This window comes from Microplitis mediator, chromosome 1 (assembly GCF_029852145.1).
Source record: "Microplitis mediator isolate UGA2020A chromosome 1, iyMicMedi2.1, whole genome shotgun sequence".
Lineage (NCBI taxonomy): Eukaryota > Metazoa > Arthropoda > Insecta > Hymenoptera > Braconidae > Microplitis > Microplitis mediator.
Window position 1 is genome coordinate 7,200,529 of NC_079969.1, and position 17,393 is coordinate 7,217,921.

The following is a 17,393-nucleotide window of genomic DNA, read 5'->3' on the forward strand; positions in this document are numbered from 1 at the left end:
CGGTTCCAATTCGAAAACTTTGATTGATCTGTTTGATTGGTAACTTTTGATAACAATGACACTAGTAATAAATTATTATTCAATTTCTTGAATTTCTATATCGACTTCAGGAGGCTTCCTAATGAGTTGAGTACTTTCCACCGTCTCAACATTCTTCGATATTCGTGTTGACACTTATAAACAATTATTTCCAATATAAAAACAATTAGAGAAGCCATCAGAAGGAAATAAACCAACTCATAAAGCAGAACGAAGGATCGAGTAGTCAATTGATTATACTCTAGTATCCAAGGTTTTATGATTGTTTTGTGTTTATTGAGTTTGTCATACAATATCCGTTTATCCCAGTAGTTTATGATACCAGATTCCTGTAATCTTAGAGTGACGTCATCGATTCTATTTTTAAGCGCCCAATTCCGTCGCGTCCAGTACGAATAATACTTATCATAAACAGTTTTTTGGACAACACGCATTTTTTTATATCCTCTATTCAAAGCTTCTACTTGATTCTCAACAGTATCAACGCAAACATAACGAGAAGTATTTCTAAGATAGTAATCGCAATATTTGTTACTATCTGTCATTTCACGAAACCAATATTCATTGTATTCTTCACTTTTATTTAGCGATGATATATAATTTTCCATATCTTTTGATAAAACTTTAGGATAATAAATGACTCTAAGTGCATTTTTTATTTGACGGGTATCGTTGAAATTTTCTATATAAGACTTTTCGTTCGAAATACACAAAATAGCGGATATTTGGCTCTGTAATTCCGGAATTATCGAATACATGGCTAAAATGACAACGACGAATATCATACGCGCAGATGCTCTCTCTAATGGTGCCTCTATTCCGAAACCCAATATCAATCTTAAAATATCCAGAAAACCTCGTACATAGTTTCGATAACCGACACTATCTATACTAAACACCGTAATGATAAATGTAGCTGAGAGTACTAGTACTAAAGCAACGATAACTTCATTACTTATGTATATTAAGTCACCTAATAAACGATTTTTTAAGCGAAATTTATAATTTCTTGTAGATAAGATGAAACCTTGTTGATAATATAATCTAATAGCGTCAATATCCTCGTAAGAATCTTCATCTATTATACGTAAATTTAACGCGATATCGTGTGTACCGTTAATCAATGCTTGTAAACATCCTACGGCTGTATTATTAACTAAATCACCGGTCTCGTCAAAATTGATTATCGGTGTGGCATTTATCGCTTCGAATAAACTATCAAAAAATAAATAACTTATATTTGAAACATTATCTTTTATGCTTTTCAATGGTTGTGTCCTATTTTTCTGCAGGCTCAGCGATGGGTTGCGAATAGGATAGGCCACTGCTTTGACTGGATATCCATCGAGGGCTTTCGTCTTGTCAAATTGAAGACTGCTACATATTTTTTCATCTGCACAATAAATATGTTAACACTGACGTTGATTTCGATGGAATAAGAAAGATAATTTTTGTCATATCAACCGCGAAAGTTGGATTTTCAAGCAACATGTAGAGGGCGCAAACTATACGATTTCTGGCAATCTATAGTTTGGTTAACTTTCCTCGAACTTGTATCGAAAAGTAACTCCTCTCTCTATCTGTCTCTACATTCCTACACGACTTAAAACAAGTTTGACTGTTTATCTCTCAAATTCGCCTTCCGCCGTTGATATGACAAAAAAGTTTGTTCGATACTTTATGCTCAAAGGTAGGAACCCTGTCGGACTTGAAGTGCAGGCACGCATTTTAGGCTATGTATACATTCTCATCAAGACCTTGTACTATATCCGGTCTTGATAAGATAGCGCCCATAGCCTCAAACTCGTGACGTCACTTCAAGCCGTCAGAATCCCTACCGTTCCACATACGTCTCGAAAATTTTTATATTGATTGTGTTCATTAAATTACCAATAGATAGCGACTGTCTAAACAGGGTCCAGTATTTGTCAGGATTATCGGCATTTCTGACTCTTCTCCAGGGCTCAGGTGCTCGGTTGGTGTAAGGATTGTAAGTGTACAAAAATACTTCACTATTATTCTGGCACACATAGAATGAGTTAATCAAATCATCTTCCCAAAGTACTTGGAGCATTTTAGATGAATCTTTGCAATTTTTTCCTGCAGCGTCTGATTCAATAATGAAAAAAGAAGAAATTACATTCCAGACAGGTAAATCTTTCAATTTGTTCGAAATTTTCCGAAGTTTATCGGGTGATTCAGTGGTTAAGACGTATGTGGGGTAAGCAGGATAAAATGCCTGAATTATTTTCGGATTAAAATCGTCATTAATCATTATAGTGTTGGAACTCAGAGGATCCCATGATTTTTGATTAATTATGTCATCCAAATTTTGAGATACAATTACTGGATTCAATTTGTCAGAAAAACATAATTTCATCAGTTCCACCTGTTGAAATGTAATTTGACTTCTTTAATATTTTATTTTTATAATCTTAAACCAAATAGAAAAATATAAGTATTTACCACTTGATTCTGTACGACAGAAGTTCGATGTTGAGATAATATACGTTGCGACAATAGATGACCGTCACACGTATTAAAAATTAATAAAAATACAATAATTTTTGCAATCCACATAATTATTAGGTCGTGAAACATCGAGTTTTCGTATTTTTTATTTTATTACGAAAAAGAATAATTTTAAAAATAAAAATTGATAATCATTGAATACTGTTCGAATTCTACTCTCTGTGATAATTAAAGCTGCCGGGTATGTGTTAATGTTCTGCTGCGAGAATGGCAACTGATCATAGCACCGGTAATTATTCGCCCGGGTAAAAAAAGCCACGTCATATATAGGTCATTTCTAATCGAAAATCGAAAAGCTTGCATGTGATTATTTTTCTAAAATATCATTCGCCAGGAACTGTCGGAAAAATGCACAATAGCCGTTTCTAATTCGTACCCTTTCTCTGTCAGTTATTCAATTTCATTACCAGAGCAACCGCAAAAAGTAAACACTATAAATCAATATTTACTATTTTCATCCTTAATTTAACAAATTATAATCTCTAGCTCTGCAAATGAACAAGACCTGCAGGAAGGGTTTAAATGAAGTAAATTTCATCAAGGAAAAAAATTAGTTTTGTAAATATCTTTATTCAAGCAAACAGATATCAATGTTATGAAAACTCACAAATATCATAAATTATTACTTTTAAAATAAATGAAACCAAAGATTCGAAAATACTCACAATCAGAAGAGGTCAAAATCTAATTTGAGTACTAATTCGGTAACATGACCTAACTTTTTCTAACCAGAAAATTATTTAATTATTCAATGTCTATAAATATATTTTCAACAGAAATACATTTCTATAAGAATATCATAAATAAGATGGGTATGAATTATCAGATTATTTTATCGGTGGCGGTCATTCAAAGAATGCATTTCTATTGCGAACACACATGGAAAAAACGAGTCTCGAAAAATTCATATTATTTAAGAGGATATGCCATCTATTCTCTTTCTCACACACGTGTGAACGAACGGAACTGTCCTTGTTGCACTTACATTAGCAAATGGAAATTTCAAATGAGCCGTTCTCAGATATAAACTACAATTTCCGAACGAAAAACATTTCATTCGATCAATACTAGTTTACGCATCGAATGACATATTTTTTTTAATAATTTGGGTCTTCATCTGTGAAAACAGTTCATTTGAAAATCACCTGGTACACTCTCTTAATTCATTTTATTAAAAGATACTAGTGCACATCAATAAGTGCATTACTTTAATTATTTGTTGCTAGATGTAGAGTCAAAATCACAAAAAACGCTAATTATTACGATATGATCACCTGAAAAATTGCTATATGATTATTTTGATTACTAATTCAATTTCGGTATTTATCAATTTATTGAGAGAAAAAACAGGTTTTCGGAACTAGGAAAACGTAGTAAAAAAACGTCTCAGCTATTGGCTGTAGTACCAGTAACTAAAGTGTTATAGTAAACAGTACTATAAAAAAGTAGTCATTTACACTATTATGAAGTTAAAGAGACTACGACCGTACTAGTGAACATGACTGTTCTGAGATGAGTAATTAGAATTAAAAATTACAGGTCAGCTGAACTATATTACTCATTTAAACTTAACACTTTATTTTAAGTTAAGTTAACTACTTTGGGCTGAGTCTATTAAATTAAAAATTTATAGTGAGCGTAACTATGCGATATGGTAATAATTGAATATTTATATCAAGTAATATCAACCAATTGAACATAGTCATTCAGATTTTGTGTATATATTGTCTTTCGAAATTTTGTTTTAATTCGATAACCATTTTTTGTTTGTTAACTGGAGAGTATTATTTATCCTTTTTTTTTTTAAAAAAAAATTATTCAAGGAATTATTAATGTCATTATGTAGTTAAGCATCTACTATATGACCACCAAAACAGATACTCGTCACTTTGTCAATTAACAGAGGAATATCCATGCCAGAATGGTCTTCAAGCATCCGTATATAAAAACTCTGAAATACCTATCTAACCAGGGACAGCACAATAAGTTGGCCAACCATCTAGTGGCGAGCACTGAACTACTTCCACTGCTGCTTAGCACCGGTGACTTTCTCCTCTTCAATATACATCTTCTCCCAACAAATTTTTCTCTTGAGGCTTTTACATTAAAAATCAAAGACAAAAAAAAAAAAAAATTGAAAAAATGTAGATATCACCAATCGTCAGCATTTTTTCGGAAACGAATTTCTGTTGTATCCTCCAAAGACCATTATTTTTTTTTTTTTTTTTTTTTTTTGTTAACTAAAGTTATAAACAAATGAATTTTTTCAAAGTCCGGATTGGATTGAAAAAATCGACAAAATGTTGATACCACCAATCGACAACATTTTTTCTCAATCGAATTTCAATCGTATCGTCCAGAGACTTTTTTTTTTGTTAACTAATGTTATAAACAAATCGATACGATAAAAATTCCGTCGCGTTGAGTAATACATTTCATAGTATTAGGTTTGTAAGTTTTCGATAGCAGGTCGATAAAATTAAACATTAGTAGAGATAGAGTAAACTAATATGGATTACAAGTTCAAAGACTTTCGTTCAAAGAAGACATCGGAGCGACAGACTGAGAGGAGGATTCGCACGCGGGAGGTCAGGGTTCAAATCTCGGTTGAGTCAAGTGATGTTCAAATTATAAAATTGACACCAACAAAATATACATAACATAAATGATAACAATAATAATAATAAAATGTTAAAAGACTAATATAAATTAAATTTCAATCAATTTAATTCTATTATAGTAAAATTTACTAAACTGTATAATAAATTTCACTAAGCAAACAGTCAAGTTCACTAATGCAGTTTATAGTTATTGACATGCACGAATCATAGAAATTACTGAATATAAATAAAAATTTACTCAAAATGTTTTATGATTTTTTTTTTTTTATGTGGGGTCAGAATACCCGTGACCTGATCAGGGAATTAGTCTCCGACCACTCATGTATTTCTATGTCTGTATTTACTGAATTTTACTAAATATAGATATTAGGTTGCGTCATTTCGAAGAAAAAATTTTTTTTTTGAGTGCATGTGGAAAAAATCATAGTTCAACACAAAAAAAAAAATTTTCGCACAAGAAAAATAATTCTATGTCGATTACAGACCTAGCTCATTGAAAAATTCGATTTTCCCATTCAAATAACATGAGAAAAATTTTTTTTTTAGCTATAAGAATTGTTAACTCTTTGACTGATCACTAGATGAAATAGACTAATACATATATTTGTAGGAAATTGAACGCTCTACAAAAAAGGTCACCTATTATTTTTCGATATATCCATCTGTTCGAAAGTTATTGGAGCTCGAAGTAAAGTAGGAGATCATTTCTCTTTTCCGACAAAACTATCCATCTTATTACAAAATGTTATAGGATCTTTTTTGTTGACAATTTTATTTCCTACAAATTATTATCGGTAAAGTTTTTTCAAATTCCGCATTGTTTTCTATTTATTTTCATTTTAATGTCGAGCTCTTGAGATCGATCAGAACCACTTCTTTAAGAGCTTGCAATTAAAATGAAAATAAATAGAAAACAATGCGGAATTCGAAAAAACTTTACTGACAATAATTTGTAGGAAATAAAATTGTCAACAAAAAAGATTATACTACATTTTGTGATAAGTCTGACAGTTTTGCCGGAAAAGTAAAAAGATCTCAAACTTTACTTCGAGCTCTAATAACTTTTTAATAGATGGATTAATCGAAAAACGATAAGAAACCTTTTTTGTAGAGCGTTCAATTTCTTACAAAAATATGTATTAGCCTACTCAATCTATTGATTTGTTAAAGAGTTAACAATACTTGAAGCTAAAAACAAATTTTTCCCGTGTTATTTAAATGGGAAAATCGAATTTTTCAATGAGCTAGGTCTGTAATCGACATAGAATTTTTTTTCTTGAGCGTAAATTTTTTTTTGTGTTGAGCTATGATTTTTTCCACATGCACTTGAAAAAAAAAAAAAAAAATTTTGCTCCGAAATGACGCACCCTAATAGATATACAAATACATAAAGTGATCGAGTATTAAATCCCTGATTGGGTACTAGGTCTTTTACCTTACTGTACGTGTGGCAAAATTGTTATCTACGGTGATTTTACTTTTTGAATGTTGAGTCAAATAATTGGTGGGTGCAATTAATTTAGTCATGCGGTGACAAGAATTCAATTCTGATTAATAATTGTTATGATTATTATATTTTTAATAAACGATGTAGCACGAAAGATGTCAAAAGAGAGGTATTATGAATTTTTTAACATCGGTTCCAATTCAAAAACTTTGATTGATCTGTTTGATTGGTAACTTTTGAAATCAACGCAAAAAAATTGATAACAATGACACTAGTAATAAATTATTATTCAATTTCTTGAATTTCTGTATCGACTTCAGGAGGCTTCCTAATGAGTTGAGTACTTTTCCACCGTCTCAACATTCTTCGATATTCGTGTTGACACTTATAAACAATTATTTCCAATATAAAAACAATTAGAGAAGCCATCAGAAGGAAATAAACCAACTCATAAAGCAGAACGAAGGATCGAGTAGTCAATTGATTATACTCTAGTATCCAAGGTTTCATGATTGTTTTGTGTTTATTGAGTTTGTCATACAATATCCGTTTGTCCCAGTAGTTTATGATACCAGATTCCCGTAATCTTAGAGTGACGTCATCGATTCTATTTTTAAGCGCCCAATTCCGTCGCGTCCAGTACGAATAATACTTATCATAAACAGTTTTTTGGACAACACGCATACGTTTATATCCTCTATTTAAAGCTTCCACTTGATTCTCAACAGTATCAACGCAAACATAACGAGAACTATTTCTAAGATAGTAATCGCAATATTTGTTACTATCTGTCATTTCACGAAACCAACATTCATTGTATTCTTCACTTTTATTTAGCGATGATATATAATTTTCCATATCTTTTGATAAAACTTTAGGATAATAAATGACTCTAAGTGCATTTCGTATTTGACGGGTATCGTTGAAATTTTCTATATAAGACTTTTCGCTCGAAAGACACAAAATAGCGGATATTTGGCTCTGTAATTCCGGAATTATCGAATACATGGCTAAAATGACAACGACGAATATCATACGCGCAGATGCCCTCTCTAATGGTGCCTCTATTCCATAACCCAATATCAATCTTAAAATATCCAGAAAACCTCGAACGTAGTTTCGATAACCGACACTATCTATACTAAATACCGTAATGATAAATGTAGCTGAGAGTACTAGTACTAAAGCAACAATAACTTCATTGTTTAGGTATATTAAGTCACCTAATAAACGATTTTTTAAGCGAAATTTATAATTTCTTGTAGATAAGATGAAACCTTGTTGATAATATAATCTAATAGCGTCAATATCCTCGTAAGAATCTTCATCTATTATACGTAAATTTAACGAGATATCGTGTGTACCGTTAATCAATGCTTGTAAACATCCTACGGCTGTATTATTAACTAAATCACCGGCCTCGTCAAAATTGATTATCGGTGTGGCATTTATCACTTCGAATAAACTATCAAAAAATAAATAACTTATATTTGAAACATTATCTTTTATGCTTTTCAATGGTTGTGTCCTATTTTTCTGCTGGCTCAGCGATGGGTTGCGAATAGGATAGGCCACTGCTTTGACTGGATATCCATCGAGGGATTTCGTCTTGTCAAATTGAAGACTGCTACATATTTCTTCATCTGCACAATAAATATGTTAACACTGACGTTGATTTCGATGGAATAAGAAAGATAATTTTTGTCATATCAACCGCGAAAGTTGGATTTTCAAGCAACATGTAGAGGGCGCAAACTATACGATTTCTGGCAATCTATAGTTTGGTTATCTTTCCTCGAACTTGTATCGAAAAGTAACTTCTCTCTCTATCCGTCTCTACATTCCTACACGACTTAAAACAATTTTGACTGTTTATCTCTCAAATTCAACTTCCGCCGTTGATATGACAAAAAAGTTTGTTCGATACTTTATGCTCAAAGGTAGGAACCCTGTCGGACTTGAAGTGCAGGCACGCATTTTAGGCTATGTATACATTCTCATCAAGACCTTGTACTATATTCGGTCTTGATAAGAAAGCGCCCATAGCCTCAAACTCGTAACGTCACTTCAAGCCGTCAGAATCCCTACCGTTCCGCATACGTCTCGAAAATTTTTATATTGATTGTGTTCATTAAATTACCAACAGATAGCGACTGTCTAAACAGGGTCCAGTATTTGTCAGGATTATCGGCATTTCTGACTCTTCTCCAGGGCTCAGGTGCTCGGTTGGTGTAAGGATTGTAAGTGTACAAAAATACTTCACTATTATTCTGGCATACATAGAATGAGTTAATCAAATCATCTTCCCAAAGTACTTGAAGCATTTTAGATGAATCTTTGCAATTTTTCCCTGCAGCGTCTGATTCAATAATGAAAAAAGAAGAAATTACATTCCAGACAGGTAAATCTTTCAATTTGTTCAAAATTTTCCGAAGTTTATCGGGTGATTCAGTGGTTAAGACGTATGTGGGGTAAGCAGGATAAAATGCCTGAATTATTTTCGGATTAAAATCGTCATTAATCATTATAGTGTTGGAACTCAGAGGATCCCATGATTTTTGATTAATTATGTCATCCAAATTTTGAGATACAATTACTGGATTCAATTTGTCAGAAAAACATAATTTCATCAGTTCCACCTGTTGAAATGTAATTTAAGTTCTTTAATATTATATTTGAATAATCTTAACCCTGGCGGTTTAGAATCACGGTGAAAACACGGTGGGTTTGTTCCATGTTACCACTGTGATTACGCGGTGTATTCAACGTGGTTCCACGGTGGCTTTACCACCGTGTATAGACGGTGTTTCCACCATGATTACGCGGTGGATACACCGTGTAACCATAGTGGTGAAATGGCACAAAGCCACCGTAGAATCACGGTGGATACACTGCCCAATCACAGTGGATACACTGTGTATACACGGTGGTAAAATGGAACTAACTCACCGTGTAACCACGGCAGATCCACGGTGTTCACACTTGAACGGTGTTTCCACTGTGATTCAAAGATGCGAGGGAAACCAAATAAAAAAATTTAAGTAGTTACCACTTGACTCTGTACGACTGAAGTTCGATGTTGAGATAATATACGTTGCGACAATAGATGACCGTCACACGTATTAAAAATCAATAAAAATAAAATAATTTTTGCAATCCACATAATTATTAGGTCGTGAAAAATAGAATTTTCGTATTTTGTATTTTTTTTAAATAATGAATAATTTTAAAAATAAAAATTGATTATCACTGAAAACTGTTTGGATTCTAATTTCCGTGATGATTAAAGCTGCCGGGTATGTGTTAATGTTTTCCTGCGAGAATGGCAACTGATCATAGCACCGGTAATTATTCGCCCGGGTAAAAAAAGCCACGTCATATATAGGTCATTTCTAATCGAAAATCGAAAAGCTTGCATGTGATTATTTTTCTAGAATATCATTCGCCAGGAACTGTCGAAAAAATGCACAATAGCCGTTTCTAATTCGTACCCTTTCTCTGTCAGTTATTCAATTTCATTACCAGAGCAACCGCAAAAAGTAAACACTATAAATCAATATTTACTTTTTTCATCCTTAATTTAAAAAATTATAATCTCTAGCTCTGCAAATGAACAAGACCTGCAGGAAGGGTTAGAATGAAGTAAATTTCATCAAAAAAAATAATTAGTTTTGTAAATATCTTTATTCAAGCAAACAGATATCAATGTCATGAAAACTCACAAATATCATAAATTATTACTTTTAAAATAAATGAAACCAAAGATTCGTAAATACTCACAATCAAAAGAGGTCAAAATCTAATTTGAGTACTAATTCGGTAACATGGCCTATCTTTTTCTAACCAGAAAATTATTTAATTATTTAATGTCTATAAATATATTTTCAACAGAAATACATTTCTATAAGAATATCATAAATAAGATGGGTATGAATTATCAGATTATTTTATCGGTGGCGGTCATTCGAAGAATGCATTTCTATTGCGAACGCACACGGAAAAAACGAGTCTCGAAAAATTCATATTATTTAAGAGGATATGCCATCTATTCTTTTTCTCACACACGTGTGAACGAACGGAACTGTCCTTGTTGCACTTACATTAGCAAATGGAAATTTCAAATGAGCCGTTCTCAGATATAAACTGCAATTTCCGAACGAAAAACATTTTATTCGATAAATACTAGTTTACGCATCGAATGACATATTTTGTTTAATAATTTGGGTCTTTACCTGTGAAAACCGTTCATTTGAAAATCACCTGGTACACTCTCTTAATTCATTTTATTAAGAGATACTAGTGCACATCAATAAGTGCATTACTTTAATTATTTGTTGCTAAATGTAGAGTCAAAATCACAAAAAACGCTAATTATTACGATATGATCACCTGAAAAATTGCTATATGATTATTTTGATTACTAATTCAATTTCGGTATTTATCAATAGAACAGCAATTTCTATAAAAAAAATATTAAATCATTCCGTCGCGTTGAGTAATACATTTCATAGTATTAGGTTTGTAAGTTTTCCATAGCAGGTCCATAAAATTAAACATTAGTAGAGATAGAGTAAACTAATACGGATTACAAGTTCAAAAACTTTCGTTCAAAGAAGACATCGGAGCGACAGACTGAGAGGAGGATTCGCACGCGGGAGGTCTGGGTTCGAATCTCGGTTGAGTCAAGTGATGTTCAAATTATTAAATCGACACCAACATAATTTACATAACATAAATGACAACAATAATAACAATAAAATGTTAAAAGACTAATTTAAATTGAAGTTCAATGAATTTAATTCTATTATAGTAAAATTTACTAAACTGTAAAATAAATTTCACTAAGCAAACAGTCAAGTTCACTAATGCAGTTTATAGTTATTGACATGCACGAATCATAGAAATTACTAAATATAAATAAAAATTTACTCAAAATGTTTTATGATTTTTTTTTTTTTATATGGGGTAAGAATACCCGTGACCCGATCAGGGAATTAGTCTCCGACCACTCATGTATTTCTATGTCTGTATTTACTGAATTTTACTAAATATAGATATTAGGGTGCGTCATTTCGGAGAAAAATTTTTTGTTTTAAGTGCATGTGGAAAAAATCATAGTTCAACACAAAAAAAAAAATTTTCGCACAAGAAAAATAATTCTATGTCGATTACAGACTTAGCTCATTGAAAAATTCGATTTTTCCATTCAAATAACATGGGAAAAATTTTTTTTTTAGCTATAAGTATTGTTAACTCTTTAACTGATCAATAGATGAAATAGACTAATACATATATTTGTAGGAAATTGAACGCTCTACAAAGTAGGTCACCTATTATTTTTCGATATATCCATCTGTTCAAAAGTTATTGGAGCTCGAAGTAAAGTAGGAGATCTTTTTGCTTTTCCGACAAAACTATCCATCTTATTACAAAATGTTATAGGATCTTTTTTGTTGACAATTTTATTTCCTACAAATTATTACCGGTAAAGTTTTTTCAAATTCCGCATTGTTTTCTAGTTATTTCCATTTTAATGTCGAGCTCTTGAGATCGATCAGAACCACTTCTTTAAGAGCTTGCAATTAAAATGAAAATAAATAGAAAACAATGCGGAATTCGAAAAAACTTTACTGTTAATAATTTGTAGGAAATAAAATTGTCAACAAAAAAGATCGTACAACATTTTGTGATAAGTCTGATAGTTTTGCCGGAAAAGTAAAAAGATCTCAAACTTTACTTCGAGCTCTAATCACTTTTTAATAGATGGATTAATCGAAAAATGATAAGAAACCTTTTTTGTAGAGCGTTCAATTTCTTACAAAAATATGTATTAGCCTATCACGGAAAAAAAAATCTTGTGTTTATCGCTCACCAACGGAGAGCGACATGTGTATCGTGATTAGTTCTAAATTGTATTGCTACTACCACAATATATATATCGATATGAATGAAACACTAGATACTTATAATAATGATCCTACGGATTGTGCATATACTTAAATGTATTTCGAGTTATACCGATGCTTAACTTTTTTTTATACAAGGATCCGATAAGTCAGTGTTAGCGAAAAAATCACTTCCAGCTAGCGGAAAAATCGCTCCCAGCAAGCGATTTTTAATCGCTACCTGCTAAAGAAAAAATCGCTTCCAGCAAGCGATTTTTAGTCGCTACCTGCTAAAGAAAAAATCGCTAGCAGCTAGCGAAATAATCGCTTGCAGCTAACGATTTTTAATCGCTAGCAGCTAGCGAAATAATCGCTTCCAGCAAACGATTTTTAATTCTTACCCGCTAAAGAAAAAATCGCTTCCAGCTAGCGAAAAAATCGCTTCCAGCAAGCGATTTTTAGTCGCTACCTGCTAAAGAAAAAATCGCTAGCAGCTAGCGAAATAATCGCTTGCAGCTAACGATTTTTAATCGCTAGCTGCTAAAGAAAAAATCGCTTCCAGCTAGCAAAATAATCACTTGCAGCTAACGATTTTTAATCGCTAGCTGCTAAAGAAAAAATCGCTGGCAGCTAGCGAAATAATCGCTTGCAGCTAACGATTAAAAATCGCTAGCTGCTAAAGAAAAAAATCGCTAGCAGCTAGCGATTATTTTTTTCAGTGTGTAATCGACATAGAATTTTTTTTCTTGAGCGTAAATTTTTTTTTGTGTTGAGCTATGATTTTTTCCACATGCACTTAAAAAAAAAAAAAAAATTTTGCTCCGAAATGACGCACCCTAATAGATATACAAATACATAAAGTGATCGAGCATTAAATCCCTAATCCGGTATTAGGTCTTTTACCTTACTGTACGTGTGGCAAAATTGTTATCTACGGTGATTTTACTATTTGAATGTTGAGTCAAATAATTTGTGAGTGCAATTAATTTAGTCATGCGGTGACAAGAATTCAATTCTGATTAATAATTTTTATGATTATTATATTTTTAATAAACGATGTAGCACGAACGATGTCAAAAGAGAGGTATTATAAATTTTTTAACATCGGTTCCAATTCAAAAACTTTGATTGATCTGTTTGATTGGTAACTTTTGAAATCAACGCAAAAAAATTGATAATAATGACACTAGTAATAAATTATTATTCAATTTCTTGAATTTCTGTATCGACTTCAGGAGGCTTCCTAATGAGTTGAGTACTTTTCCACCGTCTCAACATTCTTCGATATTCGTGTTGACACTTATAAACAATTATTTCCAATATAAAAACAATTAGAGAAGCCATCAGAAGGAAATAAACCAACTCATAAAGCAGAACGAAGGATCGAGTAGTCAATTGATTATACTCTAGTATCCAAGGTTTTATGATTGTTTTGTGTTTATTGAGTTTGTCATACAATATCCGTTTATCCCAATAGTTTATGATACCAGATTCCTGTAATCTTAGAGTGACGTCATCGATTCTATTCTTAAGCGCCCAATTCCGTCGCGTCCAGTACGAATAATACTTATCATAAACAGTTTTTTGGACAACACGCATACGTTTATATCCTCTATTCAAAGCTTCCACTTGATTCTCATCAGTATCAACGCAAACATAAAGAGAACTATTTCTAAGATAGTAATCGCAATATTTGTTACTATCTGTCATTTCACGAAACCAATGTTCATTGTATTCTTCACTTTTATTTAGCGATAATATATAATTTTCCATATCTTTTGATAAAACTTTAGGATAATAAATGACTCTAAGTGCATTTCGTATTTGACGGGTATCGTTGAAATTTTCTATATAAGACTTTTCCCTCGAAATATAAAAATAGCGGATATTTGGCTCTGTAATTCCGGAATTATCGAATACATGGCTAAAATGACAACGACGAATATCATACGCGCAGATGCCCTCTCTAATGGTGCCTCTATTCCATAACCCAATATCAATCTTAAAATATCCAGAAAACCTCGAACGTAGTTTCGATAACCGACACTATCTATACTAAATACCGTAATGATAAATGTAGCTGAGAGTACTAGTACTAAAGCAACAATAACTTCATTGTTTAGGTATATTAAGTCACCTAATAAACGATTTGTTAAGCGAAATTTATAATTTCTTGTAGATAAGATGAAACCTTGTTGATAATATAATCTAATAGCGTCAATATCCTCGTAAGAATCTTCATCTATTATACGTAAATTTAACGCGATATCGTGTGTACCGTTAATCAATGCTTGTAAACATCCTACGGCTGTGTTATTGACTAAATCACCAGCCTCGTCAAAATTAATTATCGGTGTAGCATTTATCGCCTCGAATAAACTATCAAAAAATAAATAACTTATATTTGAAACATTATCTTTTATGCTTTTCAATGGTTGTGTCTTATTTTTCTGCTGGCTCAGCGATGGGTTGCGAATAGGATGGGCCACTGCTTTGACTGGATATCCATCGAGGAATTTCGTCTTGTCAAATTGAAGACTGCTACATATTCCTTCATCTGCATAATAAATATGTTAACACTGACGTTGATTTCGATGGAATGAGAAAGATAATTTTTGTCATATCAACCGCGAAAGTTGGATTTTCAAGCAACATGTAGAGGGCGCAAACTATACGATTTCTGGCAATCTATAGTTTGGTTAACTTTCCTCGAACTTGTATCGAAAAGTAACTTCTCTCTCCCTCTCTATCTGTCTCTACATTCCTACACGACTTAAAACAATTTTGACTGTTTATCTCTCAAATTCAACTTCTGCCGTTGATATGACAAAAAAGTTTATTCGATACTTTATGCTCAAAGGTAGGAACCCTGTCGGATTTGAAGTGCAGGCACGCATTTTTGGCTATGTATACATTCTCATCAAGACCTTGTACTATATCCGGTCTTGATAAGAACGCGCCCATAGCCTCAAACTTGTGACGTCACTTCAAGCCGTCAGAATCCCTACCGTTCCGCATACGTATCAAAAATTACTATATTGATTGTGTTCATTAAATTACCAACAGATAGCGACTGTCTAAACAGGGTCCAGTATTTGTCAGGATTATCGGCATTTCTGACTCTTCTCCAGGGCTCAGGTGCTCGGTTGGTGTAAGGATTGTAAGTGTACAAAAATACTTCACTATTATTCTGGCACACATAGAATGAGTTAATCAAATCATCTTCCCAAAGTACTTGGAGCATTTTAGATGAATCTTTGCAATTTTTTCCTGCAGCGTCTGATTCAATAATGAAAAAAGAAGAAATTACATTCCAGACAGGTAAATCTTTCAATTTATTCAAAATTTTCCGAAGTTTATCGGGTGATTCAGTGGTTAAGACGTATGTGGGGTAAGCAGGATAAAATGCCTGAATTATTTTCGGATTAAAATCGTCATTAATTATTATAGCGCTTGAATTCAAAGGATCCCATGATTTCTGATTAATTATATCATCCAAATTTTGAGATACAATTACTGAATTTAATTTGTCAGAAAAACATAATTTCATCAGTTCCACCTGTTGAAATGTAATTTGCCTTCTTCAATATTTTATTTATATAATCTTAAACTAAATAGAAAAATATAAGTATTTACCACTTGATTCTGTACGACAGAAGTTCGATGTTGAGATAGTATACGTTGCGACAATAGATTACCGCCACACGTGTTGAAAATTAATAATAATAAAATAATTTTTGCAATCCACATAATTATTAAATTGTGAAAAATAGAGTTTTTTTCTTTTTTATTTTATTCAAAAAATAAATATAAAATATCAGTTTATGCCGATAAAATTTAAATCGATGTAACTAATATAGCTTTCATATGCGTGTTTATGCTTTGGTGCGACAATTGCAACTGATCATTACACACGTAAGTATCTACCTCGGTGAAAAATAAGCCACGTCATATATTAGTCAATATCCAATATACATCGAGAAGTTTGCATGTGATCATTTTTCTAGAATATCATTCGCTAGGAATTAATCCTCGGGAAATTCACAATATACGTGTTCTAATCATATGCAACCCTTTCTATTCCACGGTCATTTGTTGTCATCACCAGAGCAACCATACAAAGTAAACATTATAAATAAATAATTATTTGCTACTTATTTTAATTAAAAAATTTTTTATGCTGCCGACACATTATGATACTTGAATTTTCTAATGAAAAATATTTTTCAATTTTTTTACTAGAAATTATTCAGCTTCAGTCTTAGACATCTTACATAATTATAATGGATCCTTTCAATTTTTATTTTTAGAACCTGATAGTATTTGGGTTGTTTAACTTTCATATCTTCAGATTATTATTATTATTAATTGCTGCAGTGTACAGCCCTCTACGGCCATTTACACTTGTGCCTTTTATTGCAACCAGTCCTATTTGTTAAAGCATAGGAATCGATACTATGTAGCATGGGAATGATTACCATTCTTCTGGTAATATTTACCATACTACATAGTAATCATGCTACTGGTAAATATTACTTTGTAGCATAGTAATCAAAGCCATGCTAGAATGGTACTGAGTTCCGTGCTGTATAGCGTGAAGGCAGTTTAAATATCAAGTGCTGCTATATAGTATATACGTTCAATATAACCTGTACATATATTAATCTTAATTACTACTTATATCAATGAACATTATTTCAAAGAACATTATCAATCATACGAAACTTAAGTATTATTTGTCAAGTATCATCGTCTATTGTATTCTGATTTAAAATGTTATCCTACCACACATCGTCACTGCTGCAGACGGAAAAATGTATATTCCAAGCGCTGGATTTAATATTTTTAATTTAGATAATTGTTAACTTT

At 32.1% G+C, this 17,393-nt stretch overlaps 1 protein-coding gene across 1 annotated transcript; it reads right to left on the minus strand.

Annotated features, from left to right (window-relative positions):
- Positions 1 to 10,371: 10,371 nt before the first annotated feature.
- Positions 10,372 to 16,405, minus strand: LOC130678293 (uncharacterized). Its single transcript, XM_057485440.1, has 3 exons — positions 16,161 to 16,405; positions 15,585 to 16,083; positions 10,372 to 15,081 (listed from the first exon to the last, which is right to left on the minus strand). Exons 1-3 carry the CDS (start codon positions 16,272 to 16,274, stop codon positions 14,372 to 14,374), a joined length of 1,323 nt encoding a protein of 440 aa, XP_057341423.1. The 5' UTR covers positions 16,275 to 16,405; the 3' UTR covers positions 10,372 to 14,371.
- Positions 16,406 to 17,393: the final 988 nt, after the last annotated feature.

What these genes read in the sequence shown, in the direction of transcription:
- LOC130678293 (XM_057485440.1), bottom strand. Translation starts at nt 16,274, where the DNA reads ATGTGGATTGCAAAAATTATTTTATTATTATTAATTTTCAACACGTGT. An exon ending in CTGTCGTACAGAATCAAGTG is followed by an intron (nt 16,084 to 16,160) that starts GTAAATACTTAT and finishes ACATTTCAACAG; the next exon opens with GTGGAACTGATGAAATTATG. An exon ending in TAGACAGTCGCTATCTGTTG is followed by an intron (nt 15,082 to 15,584) that starts GTAATTTAATGA and finishes TTTATTATGCAG; the next exon opens with ATGAAGGAATATGTAGCAGT.